Source organism: Callorhinus ursinus, unplaced genomic scaffold, assembly GCF_003265705.2.
Source record: "Callorhinus ursinus isolate GAN/ISIS: 27379988/994484 unplaced genomic scaffold, GSC_fseal_2.0 scaffold20, whole genome shotgun sequence".
NCBI lineage: Eukaryota > Metazoa > Chordata > Mammalia > Carnivora > Otariidae > Callorhinus > Callorhinus ursinus.
Genome location: NW_027397082.1, coordinates 16,637,638 through 16,657,124, shown reverse-complemented (window position 1 = coordinate 16,657,124; position 19,487 = coordinate 16,637,638). Strand labels below are relative to the sequence as shown.

At 57.0% G+C, this 19,487-nt stretch overlaps 1 protein-coding gene across 1 annotated transcript in view; it reads right to left on the bottom strand.

Moving 5' to 3' along the window:
* COL17A1 (collagen type XVII alpha 1 chain) overlaps positions 1-19,487 on the bottom strand; it is a 51,065-nt gene that overhangs the window by 10,473 nt on the left and 21,105 nt on the right. Inside the window, exons 12-36 of the mRNA XM_025880941.2 lie at positions 18,839-18,910; positions 18,015-18,083; positions 16,790-16,951; positions 16,336-16,416; positions 15,162-15,206; positions 14,065-14,253; positions 13,315-13,536; positions 13,010-13,039; positions 12,800-12,826; positions 11,386-11,412; positions 11,223-11,285; positions 10,395-10,499; positions 9,743-9,805; positions 9,071-9,106; positions 8,439-8,492; positions 8,145-8,180; positions 7,628-7,663; positions 6,881-6,943; positions 5,662-5,697; positions 5,323-5,394; positions 4,518-4,544; positions 3,564-3,599; positions 1,531-1,566; positions 1,254-1,334; positions 134-169 (exon numbers count right to left, since the gene is read on the bottom strand). Of these exons, the coding sequence (XP_025736726.1) occupies positions 134-169; positions 1,254-1,334; positions 1,531-1,566; positions 3,564-3,599; positions 4,518-4,544; positions 5,323-5,394; positions 5,662-5,697; positions 6,881-6,943; positions 7,628-7,663; positions 8,145-8,180; positions 8,439-8,492; positions 9,071-9,106; positions 9,743-9,805; positions 10,395-10,499; positions 11,223-11,285; positions 11,386-11,412; positions 12,800-12,826; positions 13,010-13,039; positions 13,315-13,536; positions 14,065-14,253; positions 15,162-15,206; positions 16,336-16,416; positions 16,790-16,951; positions 18,015-18,083; positions 18,839-18,910 (1,704 nt within the window). The remainder of the gene's footprint in view (positions 1-133; positions 170-1,253; positions 1,335-1,530; positions 1,567-3,563; positions 3,600-4,517; positions 4,545-5,322; positions 5,395-5,661; positions 5,698-6,880; positions 6,944-7,627; positions 7,664-8,144; positions 8,181-8,438; positions 8,493-9,070; positions 9,107-9,742; positions 9,806-10,394; positions 10,500-11,222; positions 11,286-11,385; positions 11,413-12,799; positions 12,827-13,009; positions 13,040-13,314; positions 13,537-14,064; positions 14,254-15,161; positions 15,207-16,335; positions 16,417-16,789; positions 16,952-18,014; positions 18,084-18,838; positions 18,911-19,487) is intronic.

Genomic DNA, 19,487 nt, shown 5'->3' with positions numbered 1-19,487 from the left:
AGGTCACCCCCTCAGCTCCCTTCCCCAAATGCAGGTCTGTCACCTCACTTAAAGATGGGGTCCCAAGTCCAGCCTGGGAAGGAAGCCTTCCCCGCTGAGCCCACAGTCCTACGCTCCTGTAGGACTGACATACCTTGCTGTCCAGGCAGACCAGCGGGGCCCACAGGACCTGGAGATGGAGTCGAGAAGAAAAGGCTTTACCACACCTCTAGGGTCACAGTTCTAGAAAGAACTGAAGGAAGGGCAGGTGACCGGGGAGACCCGTAGCTACCTCCCAAGGCATGGAACAGTGGCCCAAAAAGGTCAGCTTGCTCACTTGAGAGCAATAAGCAGTTTGAGACCGGCCCTGTGGTCCACCCCGTGAGAGTTCCTCTCCTGAACCCCAGGGCTCCGGGATAGGCAGGGCCGCCCTCTCGGCCCACCCCCGGGGTTAGGGACTTCTCAGAAGTCATCCCCTTCTCGCTGGAGTGTATCAGGACAGAAGGCTGGTCCCATATTGGCGTTGGTTGTATTAAGTCACCTACTCCACTTACATGTAAAATTTTTTAAATTAAAAAACAGGGGCGCCTGGCTGGCTCAGTCGGAAGAGCATGTGACCCTGGATCTCGGGGTCGTGAGTTCCAGCCCCATGTTGGGTGTAGAGATTATTTAATTAAAAAAAAAAAAAAAACTTAAAAAAAAAGATATAACAAAATCACAGGTTTTTAGAAAAATAGAAAAAGTATCACCTATAATCCTTTAATTTGTGAGCATTTCATTTTCTTACAGCATGTTTTTTCTCATCTTGTAAAAATACAAGTGCAGCTTCGGAGGACACGCACTTCTCAATAACGGCTCGCAGTCTTTGTGATTTAGTAGCCATCTCATTGTGGTTGGACAATGTGGAGACGGTTTCTCCAAACAGATTCCTAGCATTTTTGTTATGCTTAATGCATTTTATCAAATTGTTCTCCAAAAGGCAACAAACTGAAGTCACACACAGGCTCCAGAGGGGAGAGGACCTGGGCCAAATTCTGCTCCTGCTGCCACTCAGCCCAGTGACCACAGGGGAGTCATGCACCTGCCTGAGGCTCCCCGGGGGGCTGTGGGGGCCTGGTGGGGCGATGCCTGCCAGGTGCTTGGGGTACCTGCTGGGGTGTGATGGGCGCTCACTAGGCTGGGCCAGAGGGGGCTCCTTACTCTTCCTGGGGTTCAGGATTTGAGCAAACACTGCTGTCCTTAAATGCAACCTCAGAGTAAAGAAAACGACTGACCTGGGGCACCTGGAGGTCCCGGTGGTCCCATGGCTCCAGGAGGCCCTGGGGGGCCCGGGACAGTGATCGTTGATGATCCCTCTGAAAACAAAGCACACGGAACAGGGACCCTCACTCTTCTTGCTCAGAGGTGCTGGGAACCCAGGCCAGGCATGTGTGCCCCCATGACCTCTGACCCAAGAGCCCTCCCCCCTGCTGCCAGAAGCCCTGAATAGCACTGCCCGAGGGTGCCAAGGCAGAGCTGGGGGCAGATGTCCACCCTCCCGGGCCTGCCTACCTGCAGTCATGATCCGGCCTGGAGCTCCAGGTTCACCTGGGAGGGGAGGTGAAAGAGAACAGTTACTCCCAAGGTCAATTAGTGGCTCCATCAATCATCTCCAAGGCTTCCGATGGAGTCTGAGAGCCACTCCTGTGCCTCCAACCCGCGGGCTAAAGGCACTTTAATGAACCGCAGGGGAGCACGCAGGATGCACCAAGCACCAATCTCTCCGCCAGAGACCCTGAGGCCACCTCCGGCTTCCTGGCCCACGTTAGCTCTTGGAAGCAGCCAGCACTCTGAGGAGGGCCTTCCTCTGAGGAGGTGGGAGAGTCTCCCTTTCCAGGCTGGCCGGAAGTCATCCCCACTCCCACGCTGGGCCTCTCAGGCTTCTGCTGGGAGCTGCCTCAGTTGGAAGAGTCCCAAGAGGCCAAAGGACAGAGGCGGAGAGCCTGGGAGGTAGAGCCTGGTCCCCGGAGTGCCCCTCAGGATGCTAATTCCTGGGACAGTAGTAGAGGCTAAGCAGAGTAGAAAGGGGGGCCGTGGCTGGTAAGTGTGGGAGAGCCTGAGTTACATAGAGGTTGACAGACTTCTTTCCTGCCTCTGTCTGAGAGAGTCGAAAATGCAAATGTGGGTGGAGAACTTACAACCAGGGGATTCGGGTTCACACTTTCCCAAACTTAAGGACCACTGGACACTGCCTCCATGAGGCATCTCTCAGGACTGGAAATGCACTGACTCCAGAGAACTGAGTGAACAGAGTGGAGGACAGAAAAGCCCTCCCCTGGGGGCTCCTCGGGGGCCTCTTCTGTCATTTCCCATGATCTGTGGGCAAGTCCATCACCCACACCACGACAGAGAGCATGATTCCCCCTTGGAGGAAGTAGAGGGTGGTTCTCTGCTTGCTATCTGCCATTCCCTTTGGGTCAAGGTCAAGAGGAGAAAGCACTGGTGTTTGTTTTCTTGGACCACAACATGGTGTTAGGTGAAATGTCCACCTCCTGCACACACTCCCCAGGAAGGGCCTGAAACCCCTCTTGGACAGGAAGTCACAGGCCCTGGAGAAAGAGAAGTTGTCTGGTATCCTCAGGGATCCCCAAACCTAGGAGTCTCTTCCTAAAGGTGCTTATCAATCCATGAACAGATCTATAGCCCCAGAGATTAATCTGCCTGGGATAGAGGAACTCAGTTATTATTTTGGAATTACACTTATTTGTACCAAAAGAACTCCCTGGGCCAACTAGTCATTGGGAATAGTTTCTGGAAAGTAGTAATTCCATTCCTAGGGTCTCCCCAAGATGATAGTGACTGCTCACGACAGCATAGCTCCATGGAATGTCAGGATTCGGGAATGTGGAGTCACTGGAACAGGAGAAAAACTGTCCCTGAGCACCGCTGACCCCTGGACTGGCCCAGGGTTGCAGAACGGGACAATGGCAAAGGACCGGAGCAGGATGAGAGTGTCCCCTGTGTGCAGGGGTACCAGAGTGGCCTTGGCCAGACCCCTGCAGAGGACCTCCCCTCTTGCAACTTAGACTCTGCGCTCTGAGGGGCACTGAGGTGCTCCTCCCCCCCTGTCAGAGCCCCTGCCAGAGAAGGTTGTGGGGTGCACAGGCACACGGAGGCCTGCGTGAGTGAACAGGACAAAGGTGGTCCCTGTCCGACGGAAGGGTCACGCTGTGGGGGACCAAGCCTAAGCCAGGGAGACAGAGCATGAACAGGGATGTTTTAGAGGCAAGCCAGGATATGGACAGGCTCTGAGAGGCAGCACCCCCTTCCAGCTCCTCCTCCAACAATGGCCTGGAGACATCTGGTACCAGGCCAGGCTCAGGACCGAGGGGGCAGGTGTGGGGGCGGGGCGGGGCGCGAGGATTCAGGGCTTCAGTGGATCAGAACGAATCTGGCTCCCCAGCTTCACTGCCTTCTGCTGAAGCCACTAGATGCCACTGTTGATCCAGACTCTGGCCATAGAGGGGCTCCCTCCTGCTAGCCTCTCCCCTCCCGCAAAAATGGCTAGTAAAAAGAAGGAATATCTGAACTGGAAAATTACTTACCTTTAGCTCCTGGTCGGCCAGGGGTACCAGGAAGTCCTGATGAGATTAAAACAAGTCAGTGGGGATGACTGAGGGCCAGCAATTCCAGACCCCTGTGGCAGTAACTGTGCTCCGTCACTGGGCACAGCCCCCAGTGCCCAGCGACACCTGCAGAGCCACCTGGATTTGCCTCCTGCTTTAGCCTGGGGGCCCCTCGAGGAGCTCTTGCTCTGAGCCCTTCTCCCTCTCTAGGAAACGGGGCAACTGCTGGGCTTGAGGGAGGCAGAGCCCATGGACGCAGCTTTGGGGGATCCCAGTCGGTCTGGGTTATGAGCCCCCCCCACCACCGTATGCCCGCCAGCAGTGGAGGGGAGTAGGGGCTGGGCTGCTGCTTCCCACTTGGGCTTTGCGGCTGAGTTCCACCAGGGCGCATGAGAAGGAGGCCCCGTGTACTCAACTTCTGGGGGGAGACCTGTGGCTTGACTTCATTTCACATCTTTACCCAATTTCCTTTAGGAGTTGGGGGTGGGCATGGTAACAGCTCAAAAACAAACGGGTAAACGCTAGTGCAACTGTAGGACAGACTCTGCCGCTGAAGTTGTCCCAGGGAGACTGGGCCCTTGCATGAGGGGAGCCCCCTCTCCTACCCTGGGGGCCTCTGTGGGGCCAGTGCAGCTCCTGGGCCTGGAGCTTCCTCTTGGGGCTCCTACGCCCTGGGCCAGGCAGACTGAATCGGCACATGGTTTAACTTCGGGTCTCCACAATGGCTTTCTGGATTTTGTATTTTTCCTTCCTTAGATGTTTCTTAAGACTCACAGTGAAAGGACCTGAACCAATCTGCGTGTGGGGTTGCGGGGGGGGGGGGGGGGGTAGTGCAGGGAGGAGAGGAAACCCCAAGGTGACTGGTGAGGCATTTGCCGGAAGGAGGCGGCTGGGCAGGTGTCGTCTGGGGGTGGGAGGGGCCCCATGACTCACCCTGAGGTCCTTGGGGTCCTGTGAGACCTACAGAAAACAATATGAGACAGAGAGAGACATGGATGAAGGGCCGAGGAGCCACACCCTCAGCCGAGGGTCCTCCCAGCACTGGACAAAGGTTTCTTTGGACTTTGCAGTGACGTGACCACTGCCCCATCAGGCGATGGTTCTTAGCCTGCTTGGGGTCACACCCTTCGGCATCTGAGAGCCAGGAACCCAGCAAGCTCATACACTCACGGACCCCCAGTGCTGTCCCCCAAGACTCCCTCCCTTAGTGCTCCCTATCTGAGCACACACTGAAGGAACAGGGGCCCCCCTGTTCCCAGCAGGCCCCTTGACGATCGCCACCTTGCCCTTGCAGCTCTGCCAGCTTGCTCTGGTCTCACCCCCTGTGGCCCTGTGGCCTGGCTCCCACTGGGCCTTGAGAGGAAACCCCAACAGTGGCCCCTCTTATCAGACGGGGGGGCATTCGGTGAGGGCCCAGGGATGGCCAGAGGGGAGATGGATGGGGCAAGGTATGGAAATCGCCTTAAACTTTGCAGTTTTTAAGACATTCCTTGCTCCTTGCTAAAACTCGTTCTCTGTTAATCTGTTAACTGTCATTCTCTGCCACCAGATCGCCAGAGTTGGTGACTCAGAGGTGTCAGGACCCGTGGTCACTATACACAGCGCAAGCCATCCCTTGCAGCAGCTGAGATGCTGGAGGAAGATGGGATAAGGCACACGCACTGGCGTGTACACACACACACACACACACACACACACACACACACACAGCTGTGGTTCCCTTTTCCCAGTCCGTTACCTGGCTTTCCTTGGTCTCCAGAAGGCCCTTGTGGGCCACGGGTTCCAGGCATCCCCATTAGACCTTGCTCACCTAGAGAGCACCAGCAACACAGAAAGGTTTTCCTTTTAGGAAAGCTGACCCAGCCAGCACCTCTGAGCCTCTGCTTTCTTGGGGTTTTCCTGAGTAACTTGTGGGCAGGTGGAAAGGAGAAGGGAAGTCAGACCTGGGCCTCGCAGGGTCCACGTGACGTGTGCCCTGCGGGCGTGAGGATCAGGGGATGGGGCCCTGCCTGCTAGGACGTGGGCAGGGCAGGCCCGGCCCGGCAGTGAGTGTGAGGAGAGCAGGGCAATGACCCACCTCTTGGGCCCTGGTGTCCATCGGGGCCAGCAGGTCCTAGGAAAACCAAACCGTGGCTCAGCAGTTACCCCAGGAGTGACTTCGGGCCTGCCCCCCTCAAATGCCCTGCAGCCTCTCGGCAGGTTGCCTCCCAGGTGGGAGCCCGTGCGGCCCCTCCCACAGCCACCAACCACGGAAGCAGCCCCGTCGTTGGGACCCCCTCTGGATGGCACTTTCTCCCTGGCCTCTTCCCCTCAACCAGTAATTGTATTTTCCTGCAGAGAATTAACAGGTCAGCGACTCCCCACTGCATCCCCAGGGCCTATGGGGGGGCTCCACACACACCAGATGCTCAGTATGTGTCCGCCTTGTTCACTCAAGGTCCTAGGAGTCAAGGTCCTCCAAGCTCATCGCCTCTGCTCTGGGCATTACGCTAACCTCTGTCCTAAGGGGTGTCCTCCTGGGACCAGGTCTCGCTTTCTCTGCTCCCCCCACTTTGTCTTTCCTCACTCATTTTGTCTGTGTGTGGAATTTTCCAACCTGACCATGATGCAGTCTTCCTTACTTTCTAAGGCCGGACGAAATGCCCCCTCCTCCATCCCTCTAGTTGGAAGGACTCTCTCTGCTGTGCCCTCACAGCACTCTGGACCTTTCAGGGCACCTATCACCTTATACGAGCTTTATCTCCCCTTTCGAAGGTAAAGCATCTGACTTGCCCCACGTGGCATCCTGTGTACATCCAGAGCTTCCTTGCTCTGTTAAATGAATGAGAAAGTGAACCTACCATATCCCCACTGATGGAACTTAGACCCTTTTAGGAATTGGTGCTAAATGCTCGACCCTCGGAGGGTCCGTGGCCAGCTTCCATGTCCTGCTGGGCAAGCACCACGCTAAGCATCAGCAAAATACTTAAACCCTGGATCTGGCTGGGACGTCAGCTCTGGAGTACCAGGCCTAGGCCTGCAACACTGCAGGTCCCAAAGGACCTCAATACTCATCTGTCCTCCCCATGGGCCCAAGCAGCTCAGAGGGAGGGACCAGCATGGATGGGTCACCAACCTCCCCCCTGCCCCCAAGCAGTGAGAAACCCAGACGACTGTCCAGGCCCAGCCACGTACACGGGCCAGGGGCCGGCAGACTGGAGAACAGGAGAGGCAGCTCTAGAAGCAGGCTCTCAGCTCTCCGGCCATGACGACTGGCAGGGGCAGACCTACTGCATCCATTCCTTCGCAACACTCACCTACTGCTCCTTTAGCTCCGGGCTCACCCACAGCACCAGGCAAGCCTCTCATGCCTGGCTCACCTGCAAAGGAAACGGGCTAGCTGCCTGGAGGCCTCCAAGATATGGGTGTTTGACACCTATGAGGACGCTCCTCCCTCCCCACCCACCCCCAAGACTGCCGCCTGCCCAACCAGAGAGCTTGAGGTGACAAACAGAGGTTGGGGACACGGCCTCTGCTTAGTGGCTACCGGTCAGCGTCCCTGAGCAATGGGCACGGATGGGCCCAGAGCCACACCAGGGCTGAAGGGACGCGGGCCTGATTCTTACTCCCTGGCCCCACATGGCTGCCCCTTGTAGCCAACGCCCTGTTGCTCCGGATTCCATTTTCAGTCCTTCAAGTTGGCAGGAGGTTAAGTGGATGAGAGGCTCACAAGGAGCGTGGACGCTCTATTACTTTGGGAAGAGCTTCATTTTCCCAATTGGATTCCCCCCAAATAATCCAAGACAATCGGAAACTCCCTTTTCTGTTCCAAACATTTACTGTCTGGACTATACATACATTTTGATGCTGGTTTCCACTCCCTTCACTGTTTTATCTTGTGCTTTTGTTTTTGTTGTTTTGCTTTGTTTTTTTTAGATTATAAGTTTTCTAGAGGTTTTTAGACAGAGGGTTTGTCTCACACGTATTTCTTTCCACCTCCAGGGCCCGGTGGATTTACAAGATAGTCTTTAAGGGATCGCTGCAGATGCTTGTGCAGGACTGACCTGTGAGGCCCCGGGGTCCTTTCTCTCCCTGGTCACCTGCAACAAACATGGGGCAGGGTCGGGGGGCAGGAAGCGTCAGTCGGGAGCCAGGAAAACCCCCTCACTCAGCGGGAGGGACCCCTGGCTGCGAGTAGTTGTCACTGTGCCCGCAAGCTGCGGTCAGGAGGTTGGCAAGAACCGGACAAGAACTGGTGGACCAAGGACCACGCCTGCCCTCCCCCAGGGTCACCCACAGACCGACCCCAGTCCCTTGCTGTCACTCAAGTGGGCGCCACGGGTTCAAGGAGAACCAGACTAGAGGGGACACGCCTCAACACCGTGTCCCGGACCCCTTGCAGACCACCCAACCACAGCACTGTGACGCGGCTGCTGTTTCCCCGCTTCCTGCCCGCGTGTCCCCAGGCGGGAGGCCGGGCTAGAATGAGCTCTCACATACACCCCCAGACTGAGGCAGGGGTCCTAGCTGGGTTCCTAGGACTCAGGCAATGATGGGGATGTATGAGGAGCAGCAACATACCTTTGGGTCCTGGTGACCCCAGAGGTCCTTTGTCCCCTGAAAAGGTAATAGACAACTCTGTAAAGAGCCTTGGTGGTGGTGGTGGGGGGGGAATGACAACCAAGCAAGGGCAGGGTCTGTGTGTACAGAGAGGCTCTCCCACCATCCTGACCTCCCTTCTGCTCCCGTACCTGTCAGCCTGCACTGGCCGCTGGTCACACCTGTCAGACCCTCCCTGCCCGCCAGACCTCCTCCTTGAGCAAGGGGCATCCAGAGGGTGACATCCCCTTCCCCCAAGCCCTCTCCCAAGCTTACCTTTAATACCAGGGAGTCCAACGTCCCCTCGGAGCCCCTGGGGACCTATAGGGCCTGCAAGCGAAGGAAATCATGCGGGCAGATGAGTGGCCCCAGCCCTGGGGCTGAGGGGCATGTACACGCGTTCACGTGCGCACACACACACACACACACACACACACACACACACCCTGGGGCAAAGTCAAGGGCTGCGCTCCACAGACGCCTCCCCATGTCCCTGGCTCCCTTGTCCTGGGCCAGCTCCTTGCCCGTGTTACCAGGCCCGGGGGTGGGGACGCCATGTGGGCCGCGAGCAGAGACAATGGCCTGAGGCCCGGAGTGGCCTGCAGCTCCAGGCCCGCTGCGGCAGAGGGGCTCTGGCCCCCGGGGGGAGATGGTGCAGAGACTCCGCTCAGGCGCAGTGGGATGGGGGCTGCCTGCTGCTGAAGCTTCCAGAGCCAGGTCGCAAGGGATCTCACTAGACCCACTGGGAACCTGACCTCGGCTTCAGGGGACCTGGGGACGGACGGGAGTTTGGGGTCTCTCAAAGGCTCACTTTATAACTACTTCTTTTGCTTTAAAAATGTTCTTCCCTTAGGCATCCCTTTCTTTTCCCCAGAAATAGCACGTATTGATGTAGGCAGCACACTGACCTGGGAGACCCCGTGGGCCAGGGGAGCCACTGGAACCTGAGAAGGAAGAGCAGACAACCACCATCAGGGGCAAGGCACAGGCCGGGGACGTCCGACCCCACGGGGAAAGGCGGGGGGGCGGGGCTCACTCCCAGCTGACCCCAAGTCAGTGGATCTGAGGATGACCCCAATGCAAAGTTCTCCTTCGGGAGGCAGCTGCAGCTGGTGGGATTGAGAGGCCCCTGCTCCTCCCCGGTCAGAGTAAAACATCTGGGCCCGGGCGGCGGTACGGAGGAGAGTTGGCCAGATGGGCGTCAAACTGAGAAGGCCCTATTTGCCCCGAGCTGTCCAGACATGTTGCTCTTGAACGAGCGCTTCTGGGCACAGGTCAGGTGAGGAACTTGTCTGACTGTGGACTTCCTTACCCATCCACCCACTTAGGGGCCATATAACGGGACCACTGAAGAGAGATGCAAACATGGTCCCAAATTTCCATGAAGCCAAAAATAGAGCCCCAGTCCTGACCCCCCCCCCCGGGACTCCTTTGTGGGGGGACACTCTCTGGGCCCACTGTCCCTGCACAGGTCTGGGGCAATAGGTCAGCCTTGCCAGGATTCCCAGTGCCCGGACCTCTGTGATCCATCCTGGTCCTGGACATGGCAAATTTGGGTACCGTCCTGGCACCTGACTTACCTTTGGGACCCACAGAACCTGGGACACCAGGTGGGCCCTGAACACCGGGTTCACCAGCAACCCCTGGGGAGAAAGGGGAGGCCCCTCAGTTTGGTTGCCCACCCAGTCAGGCAGTGTCATTTGGGGGACACTGCCCAGGCTGCTGGAGGTCTCTGATCCATCTGATACCTCCTTGAGGCCACGAATCTGCAAAACACCTTCAGTTTCTGCCCCCAGAGCCTTTATTTATAGTCCATGAGCTCTGGTACCTGGTAGGTACACAATATTTATTGCCTGGTTAAACAATATATTTAAGGGAAAGTGAAGCTAAAAATAAACTTCTTGCTCATGATCTTTTGGCATTTTGAGCATTTCTGGTGTCTGTGCTTGGTTTACCCTGATAAAAGCAGACTCATGGTTAAGAATCTAATGTAAAATCTTCCCCATCTCCTCCAGGGTTGGGCCTGTGTCTCCCCCGGGAAGACCCTTTCTCCCCGTTGCCAAGTTCTTTGTGGATTCCAAGGACTGGGGGGTTCTTAGCTTCACACCTGAACCGTCAGCCCAGCCCACATCCCCTCATTAGAGCGTGGTCTTTGCAGGGCCCGGCACAGAGCCCGGCTTGAGGTAGGTACTCAGCAAAGGGGAGTAAAAGGAAGGAGGAAGAGCCTCTTACCTCTGTCCCCTTTCTCTCCAAACCCAGGAGGCCCTGGCTCACCACGAGGTCCCATGGGGCCTTCTCGTCCCCTCTGGCCCATGGGTCCCTCCAGGCCCGGCTCTCCTAAAGAAATGCACAGCCAACACCGAGTTAGGACCCAGTGCCATGGCTCAGGACTCCAGCGGCAGCATCTCGCCGGCAGAATACCTGCCTGGAGCCTCCACACTAGTCTCCCGCTTCCCTCCTTACCCTTAGAGCCCAGGCCCAACCCAGAAGCTAGAGTGACCCTTAGGAAATGCAAGGGGATCACAACCTGCTTCTGCCCCAAACCTGCAAATGGCTTCTTAACTCACTGGCAGTAAAAGATGAAGTGTTACCACAGCCTCCAAGGCCCCACATGATCAAGAGGCCCACCTCAGTCTTCTGGTGGGCTCCAGCCAGGCCTCCCCTCCTCCCCCTCCCTGCTCCTTGACCATGGCACACCCTTGCCCCAGGGCCCAGGGCTGCTCCGTCTGGCTGGAGTGTTCCCCACCCCCCGCCCCCGCCCATCTCCCCAAGGCTGGCTCCCTCACCCCCTTTGAGTCTATTCAAGTCTGTTCAAATGGCACCTTCCCAGTGAGGCCTTCCCTGACAGCCATATTTAAATTTACCCCCTCACGCTCCCAGGGCCCTGCCTGGCTCTGTCTTTCTCATTTCATGATCCACCTCCAACCCTGCTCTGGACTTTACTTATTTGTCATGTCTGTGGTCTTTCTCCCCAACCCAAAGATGAGCAGGGGTTTCTGGTCCGTTCACCAATGTCCCCCCAGCTCCTAAAACAGAGCCTGGCACACAGCAGGCACTTACCTACGCTGCCTTTTTGACCCTTCGGTCCTTCTGGACCTGGGCGGCCCAAGAGCCCAGGGATGCCTGTGGAGACACAAGAACACCTCAGCCCTGTTTTCCCCTAGAACCGGGAGCCGGGGCCAAGCCGCCCGCGACACTAGCCACGCAGTCAGAGGTTACACACCTGGAGTCCCAGGGAGCCCTCGGTCGCCTGTGAGGACAGAGAGAAAAGCAAGAAGTCAGCAGACTCGTGCCCATTACCTCAAAGAGCCCCTGTAGAACTCAAGTAAGATTGCCAAATTTAGCAAATATACAGGATGCAGATAAACACTGAGTACATCTGTAGTCTAAACACGTTTAACGCAATTATTTGCGACATAGTGAAAAATGATTTAACTGCAATTCAAATTTAACGTCTTGTATTTTATGGCAGCCAGAGAGAGACTCCAGGACCAACCGTCCTCACGTCTAGCATGGTCAGAAGGGGTGTGTGGCCTGCCAGCTGGAGCCTTCATGAAGGGGGCTCATGCAGTGACCCAGGCTGGGGGTGGGGGTAGGGAGTCCGGAAGAGAAGTGGAAGGCCATCAGGTGGAGGAACCCCCATTCCTGCACTGGGCTCTCTTGGGAAGGGAGGTAAAGCTGGGGATGGAGGGCCAGCCCTGTCATCTTGAACAGTGGTTCTCAGAGTGGTCTGCGCACCCCTGGCCTCAGAACTACACAGGTGAGCAAGACCCTAACTCCGGGCGCCATCCACACCTGCCAAATCAGAGGTTCTGGGAGGAGGGCTCAGCATCTTCTGGCAATTCTCCTACACACTGAAGTTTGCAAACCCCACTCAGCTAGGTCAAGGGGTGCTGCTGTGGTCAACTGGGATCGGAAAACTCTTCTGCCCATGAGCCTGTCCCACTGATTGTCAAACCACTTCTCTGAGGAAATATATTTCCTATGGCACATGAAGGTGTCACACAAGATAGCACACGATTGTTCCCCAACTAACACTGTGGGGCCCCTTTTCCTGTGAATATGTCCCGCCTCCCTGCTACACTGCCCTCTCCCTGAAGGCAGGTGGTGTTGTCCCTACTGGATTCCCCCACAGGAGCCCCGTTTCTGACTGCTGGGGGTCACCTCCAGCCTCCCCCAACTTAGACCCCTGGGAGCAGACTGCTCACCTGCAGTGGTGTTCCTGACCTGGGTCATCAGAATTAACCTAGGGGAAGGAGGGATCCAGTCCCAGAGGATCTGATTCCTGGCAGGGCCCAGGAATCTGTATTTCTAGAAATCTCCCTAAGGATTGTGTAGAGTAGCAGGCCCCTGGGCTGCCCTTTGGAGTGGAGGGAGATGCAGGCCTCTGATGCAATCAGAGTCCTTGTTGGGGAAGTCCTGAGAACCATGAGGAGGGACGAGGGACAGTGTTGCCCCAGAGACACAGAGCCCTGCTCTGTCACTAAGCGCCCTGACCCCAAAAGCCCAAGGGTCTGCAGGCCTTAGACGAGGAGAGCTGGCCAGGAAGACGGGGTGTGCGGGAATCAGACCCTGGCCAATTGCCTTAAACCAACCCTTACTGATATTCCAGGTCAAAATCACCATGCTTAATTTACCTTTAGGGCCTTGACTTCCCATGTCACCTAAAATCAGAAAAATATGAAAACTATGAGATGGGGTGAGAACCCCAGGACCATTCTCAACCCTCCCGACAGATACCGTAAGATCTTTCCACTGCTCATCCTTCAGTTGGAAAATTTCCAACCAGAAACCCCAGTCCAAGGGCAGGAAAAGAGAGCAGGGTCAGGGCTCAGTCTACCCAGTACCTTTTGGGCCGGGGCTTCCTCGGAGATTTCCTACAAAGGAAGGTACACATGGAGTGAGCGGCATAACTTGTGTGTCACACACACACGCACACAGAAGAACATGAGGTGGGGATCGCCGCGGTATGGGGAAAGAAACGGAGGCGGGGACTGGCACCCAGACTCTAAGCTCTGTGACCTGGGGCAGTTCTCCTGCCGGGCCTCAGTGTTCCCAGCAGTCAGATGGGATGGCAATGCCGGCCCCCCTCCCGGCCCCTGGACAGGGGCAAATGGGGAGTATGGGAGGCGGGGCTCTTCGCCACGCTCACCGCTTTCCTGTTCAGCCATCAGCTTGTCCCTCATGAACAGCCAGAGCACCTCCTGACTGTGGCCATCGAGCCCCAGTCTCCCCGCGCCTGCTCCCACGCCGGGCCCGGCGCCCTGCAGCCAGTCCTTGTTGGCGCGCTCCGCCTTCTCCTCGTAAAGCAGCCCGGCGTCCCGGCTCTGCTCCAGCGCAGCCACCCGGGCCTTCAGCGCCCTCACCTCCTCCGCTGCAGGGAAGGGGGGGTGGTGGAAATGGGCCTCTCAGCTGGGCGGCCACGCCTCAGCGTGGGCCCCACCTGGGGCTCTAGGGACATCTTGCTGCAATCCGCACGCGGGGGCGGTGACGCAACCCAGCCCTGGGAGCCAGCCTTCTGGTGCGCGGTGGTGACAGTGCGGGGGGGGGGGGGGGGGGGGGGGGGGGGGGGCCTTCTCCCTGGGCGCGGGTGTGGGGGCCACACAGAGACCCATACGGGGCGTGGGAGAGGGGAAAGGCCACGGGGCTACAGAGAGGCCTGGCCTGGCTAGTAAGGGCAACAAAAAGCTTGCTTAGTAGGCTGTTCCAGGGACAGAGGGCCCTGAGGCTGGAAGCCACACGGGCACCCCTGCTCGGCCACCTCCAGAGCCTCAGCGTGCTCATCTGCAGTGATGAGGGGTCTGCACCCACCCGCTCTGGCCCCTCCATCCTTGGGCCGGGCGGACTCCTGCCGTCTGCACGGGCAGTGGGGCCTGTCACCGGGCCCCTTGCTGTCACATACCCAGAGCAATGAGGCCAAAGAGTAGCCCCAGCAGCAGTAGCCAGGTGAGCAGCAGGCCGAGCAGCCACTTCCACCAGCTGCAGCAGGAGCCGCAGGGGCCCCAAGCCGGCGCCGCCCCCCACGGGCCGCCGCCGCCACCGCCGCCGCCGCCCCCGCCGCTGCCGCCCCGGTGGCTGTAGTCGTGGATTTCTACGGAAGACAGAGGAAGGGTAAGGTGCACGCAGCAGGCTTGCGCCCTCTTCCCTCCGAATTCTCCGGGTTTGGGGGCCTCGCTCGGGGCCTGAGTGAATGCTGGTGGGGGCTGGCGACTCCACAGAGGTGGTGGCTGGCTCCTGGACAGAACACAGGGCCCCGGGCGGGTGAAGAGCCTGAGCATCCCGGGTGTGCGGCCCGCAGGGGGTCCCTTCCCCTCCGTTCCCTTTCTTACAGAATGGGGTTAAAAGCTTGCCTCCTTCTTAGGATGGCTGCCGAATGAGGGAGATAAGGCACGCAAGGCGGTGAGCTCAGGACGCAGCGGGTGGCACGGAGTTTAAAAATCTCGATGACCACTGATTTTGCTACAAGCTCCCGCATTTGATTATGGCCAAACCCAATGCATCCCCAGCTCCCCATCTCAGTTCCTGCTGCTCCTTCTTTGTAACCCCTGCGGCGCCCGGAATTACACTCAGCACCTATGGGGGTGGCCAGGGGCTTTTTTCTTTTTAAAGTGAAAAAGGTTTTTCTGACTAAAATGGGCTGATAACCCTTGACCTGCTTCTCTCACAAGACTGCGGAAGCAAGGGAGCTCAGTGTAAAGGGCTGGAGATGTGCATGTGGTCTCAGGGGCGCTCTGAAGCCCAGGCAGGGGCTTCCTGAGGCTGGGGGACCCTGGACGGCCTGTGAGCCCCACCCCTGAGCTAAGCTCCTGCTGCGGCCCTGCTCCAGTCCCCAGCCTGCACCCCCTGCTGCCCTCCACCCTGCTGCCTTTGGGCCTTCAGGGAAACACTCCTGTGTGCCCCAGCTGCAGGCGAGGGGGGGGGGGTCATCCGTTCCATCCATCACCACCAGCCCCATCAGCTCCCGTCCCCGTCCCCGCAGGACCTGCTGTTGTCACTCACCTGCGGAGGCGGCCTTGCCCTTGGTGGACACGGTCTTCACGTCTCCTGGAAGGCAAACACCAAGGACGCAGGTTTGGACCCGAGCTTTTCAACAACAGGAGCCCACAGGACAGCCTGTGAGTGGACTGTGGGCAGAACTTGAGGGAAACATGCCAACTGAGCACGTGGAGGAGCCAGCGGGCGGGGACCCTCCCTCACACAGTCCTCGCTGATGGGGTACTTGCAACAATTCCATCGAGAGAGACGTGGCTTGACAAGCACTTGTCAAGGGAAAAAGCAGGGTCTTGACCTTATTGTGACCTTAAATCTTTCAAGCCCAGGACATTTTTGGAGTTCCGTGTTAGGGGTGACATTCGCATTCAAACGATAAATGTGCTTATGAGAAAGGACTCTTGATTTCTTGGTTCAGCGGCTCCGAACACATTCCTCACCTGGGGCGGAGGGACGGAGGGGCGGAGGGCTGGCACATGAGTCCCTCCTACTATTCAGCCACTGAGTGTGGGCACGTGTGACGTTTTCTGGGAACACCGTGTACAGCTTTCATCAGACCTGGCAATCTTTGTCTCCGTAGCCCTATTTCCACCCCTGAAATGTGTGTCGTCAAAGTAAGCATTTCTTTAGAGTCAGGCCTGCTGAAGACTGTAACGGATTGCATTTGCATTTTGAAAAGATGTTCTGGGACCCAACTTTTCCTTTACTGACCTCCCTGAAATCAGTGATCTGGGGAGAGTCTACAGGTCCCAGAGCATGCGGAGAAAGGCAGTTATCCGGGACAGAATCCAAATATTTGAGAAGAAAAAAAAATAAACGTAGCAAGTGCTTTGCAAAGCATTTTCTAGTAGTTCTGAAACTTATGGGACAGGGAGTAAGCAGAGAAAAACAATCCCGCCGTAGACGTCAGACGCGCCCCGGGAGGCATCCGCTGCAGTCACACACACACACACACACACACACACACACACACACACACACACACACGCAAGCACACGCACACACGAGACCGCTGCGGAGCTGTGGGGCCAGGGCCTGACACTCTGCATTTCTAACAGGCTCCTGGGTGGCGCCCGCACCGCTGGGCCGGATGCCGCACTCTTGAGTAGCGAGGTCTCAGAAGATAAATAAATGAGATGCAGACAGACCGAAGTCAGAGGGACAGTCTCAGATTTCCTCTCACCATTAGCTTCTGAAACCAGGCAGGTGTCCGCAGTGTAGGCAGCTTGCTTTTCTTTCTTGAGGGTGTCGTCTGAAAAAGATGCTGTGCGCACAACCCATGATCATCCGGGGTGTTCTGTCCTCACTCCCTGCCTGCCCCAGGGCCGCTCCTGCGTGGACACCGGGTAGGAAGAGGGCCCGGCTTTCCTGAGTTAATCTCCCATATCTGTGTTTGTGCTTAGACTTCCTATTGCCCAAAGACCCCTCTGGGAGCCTTTTGCCAGGATTTTCCTGAATGTTTATCTACATTCAAGGCAGACCCTGGAACACCCTATTCAGGCAGGCATTTTTCATTTGAACGGGATGACTGTGGTTTTCTTATTAAAATGTCTCAAACCACCTTGCTGGGACATTCTGTCTCCTACAGGGTCTGCCTTTCTTCTGAAACCTGCATAGCCCGGGGCCCCCCCTCGTACTTGAACCGATGCTGGCCGGGGAGGCAGTGAAGACCTTCCCGCTGTCCTTGGTCATGATCAGCAGCTCCATCTCTTTCTTGGCTGGCGTGTTGTCTTTCTCCAGGATCAGGAATTTACAGTCCTTGTGCAGGAGATCATCACTCTGGACATTTGTGGTGCAGGCTGGGGAGGAGAGGAGTCGGCCAAGGGAGACGGAAGAAAGCAAAAGAGGAAGGAGGAGGAAGAGAAGAGCAGGAGGGAGAAGGAGTCATCAGCGGGTATGTCTGCGGGCCTCCTGCTCTCACCAACAGTGGTTACCAAGAAGCCTCCTGGGGACCAAAGGCACCCTCCCCCACCCAGGTGGGCCTGGCCATCAGAGGTCAATGCCAGGAGCGCCGGGCAGCTGACCTTTGAAGCTGCCTCCCCACCTGGACGTTATAGGATCTTTAGTGAAAGGGCCACAGTCCCCTTGTCAGGCAGGCACTTCTTTAGTTAACATGGTGGGTTCATTTCTAACCTTCAGCCTCATGGGTTCCCGTCCTGGGTTGGGGGGAGCCCTTCCGGACCACCCGATCTAAGGCGCACACACTCCTGTCTCTAGCGAGCCACCTATTTCTTCCAGTGGGTGCTCTTCTCGGTCATCCCGTCCTGTACTTGGTCTCCCTGTCTATCTGCCTCCTCCACTGCAGCGGTCAGCCTGCTGAGGTGGCAATCTAGTCCGCCTTGTTCACGCCTCTGCTCGGGCCCTAAGAACAGCGTCTCATACAAAGCAGGTGCTCAGTAAATCTTTTTTGAATCAACAAATTGTTGAACGGAAGAAAGCAACAGGATCTGAGCAATGGAGGAAAGAACCCACCAGCTGCGGTGAGCCCAAGTTGATAAAGACCCTATTGGAAGTGTGTGTGGTGGGGTGGTAGCTTCTGAGGGACTCCCTGGTTCTTACACTGGGGAACACATAACAGGAGCAGGCCGGGGGCTTCCAGACACTGCTGGGGACTGGGGTGCAAATGTCTGACCCTAGGCAGCTGTGGAGGGTGGAACTCCCTGCCCCACCCCTTGAACAGGAAGGCCAAGGTAGGGTCAGGGGCACACCCATCTCTGCTCTGTCATGGGAACTGGGAGGCCTCTGTCTCGAGTCACGTTTGCAGACCTCAGACCAGCAATGGGTTCCATATCCTCGCATAGAGCAGGTGTCACTGCAGAGCCCTGCACAAGCCTGCCTTCGGCAGCCGGGGACAGTGCTCACCGGCAGAGGTGGACGTGCCAGTGCTCACGACGGCGGGGCTCTGCGGCAGGTTCTTCTTCACACCATACGCTGCAAGAAAGGAACCGCTGAGTGAGCGGGGCCAGTGTGAGAGGGCGGCTCCACGAAGCTCAGAAGCAGCCTGACCAGCCCCCCAGGTGAGAAGAGGACAGTAAGAATAAATAAAGTGAATAGTAATAACAAAGGCAACTCTCTCCAGCCACAAGGGCAGTAATGAGTATAGATGAACCTTTCTTTGGTCTAATCCTCATCCTTTTAGGACTGTTCCAAAATTCCTCCTCCTCCATGAGCTCCTCCTAGGATTCCTTCCCTTCGGAACTCCCATAACCCAAACACCTGCTCTGCATAGCTGGATTCATGTTGTCTTATAGGATGCCCCGTTGTTTCACGTGTATTAGACTCTCTACTCCAAGTAAACAGTAAGCAAGTTGAGGGCTAAGGCTAAGGGTCACACCTCTTCTGCTCCCCCTCCCCAGGCTTGTACAGGGGCTGCACCAGAAAATCAGCCAGGTGATCAACGTGCAGTGACGGGACTATCAGGAACAGCAGTGAGACAGGGCTCTACAGGTGACACACCACAGCACAGGCTCCCCCGTGGTTCCCCTCATGTCTGAGCCAGCACATGACAGAGGTTGGCATCTCTAGGTTGGGAGGTGGGGGACTGTTACTTTGGTGGGAAAGGTTGACGGATTTTGAGAGACATTTTGGTGCCTCCGATTCAGTTGCTGAAAAGGGATATTGTGAGTTACAGCTGCCAAGAGGTGTCACTGCCCGGGGCCCGGGGGCGTCACACCTGGGATACAGACCTGTGGAGGCTGTGGCCGTGCTGTGGGACAGGGCGGATGAGCTGGGCGCCAGGTTGTTCTGCATGCCAAACACTGTGAAAGCAAGGGGCGGGGCAGGTGAGCGCAGGTGGGGGGGGCCCTTAGCTTGAGGCAGCCCCTGGACCCCCCAAATCACTTCCACGATGAAGGCCTTGGCACAGGACACCTTGGCCCCACATTCTCAGTTCTCACACTGCGAGTGACACAGGGGTCCCCCCACCACAAGCCAAAAGCTACCAGCAGTTCCAAGCACTGGGTAGTGAGCACACACAACTGAAGAGTGGTCATTTGCACAGGGTCTGACAGATGTTGCTGTATCCCGGCACATTTAAAAACATCCCAGGGGTCAGGGCACCTGGGTGGCTCCCCCGGTTAAGTGTCTGACTCTTGGTCTCAGCTCACAGGTCTTGATCTCAGGGTCGTGAGTTCAAGCCCCTCGCTGGGCTCTGCACTGGATGTCGAGCCTACTTAAAAATATCCCAGGGTCCCTGTTTGCTGGGGCACCCTGGTGCACAGTGTGGAACTGTGGGCATGGAACGCAGACGCAGCGGGGCTGGAAGGGCTGGCCTGGCATACCCCTGCTTTTCCCTTGAACACTTCCTCCTTGAGACTTAAACACATAAAACTCCCC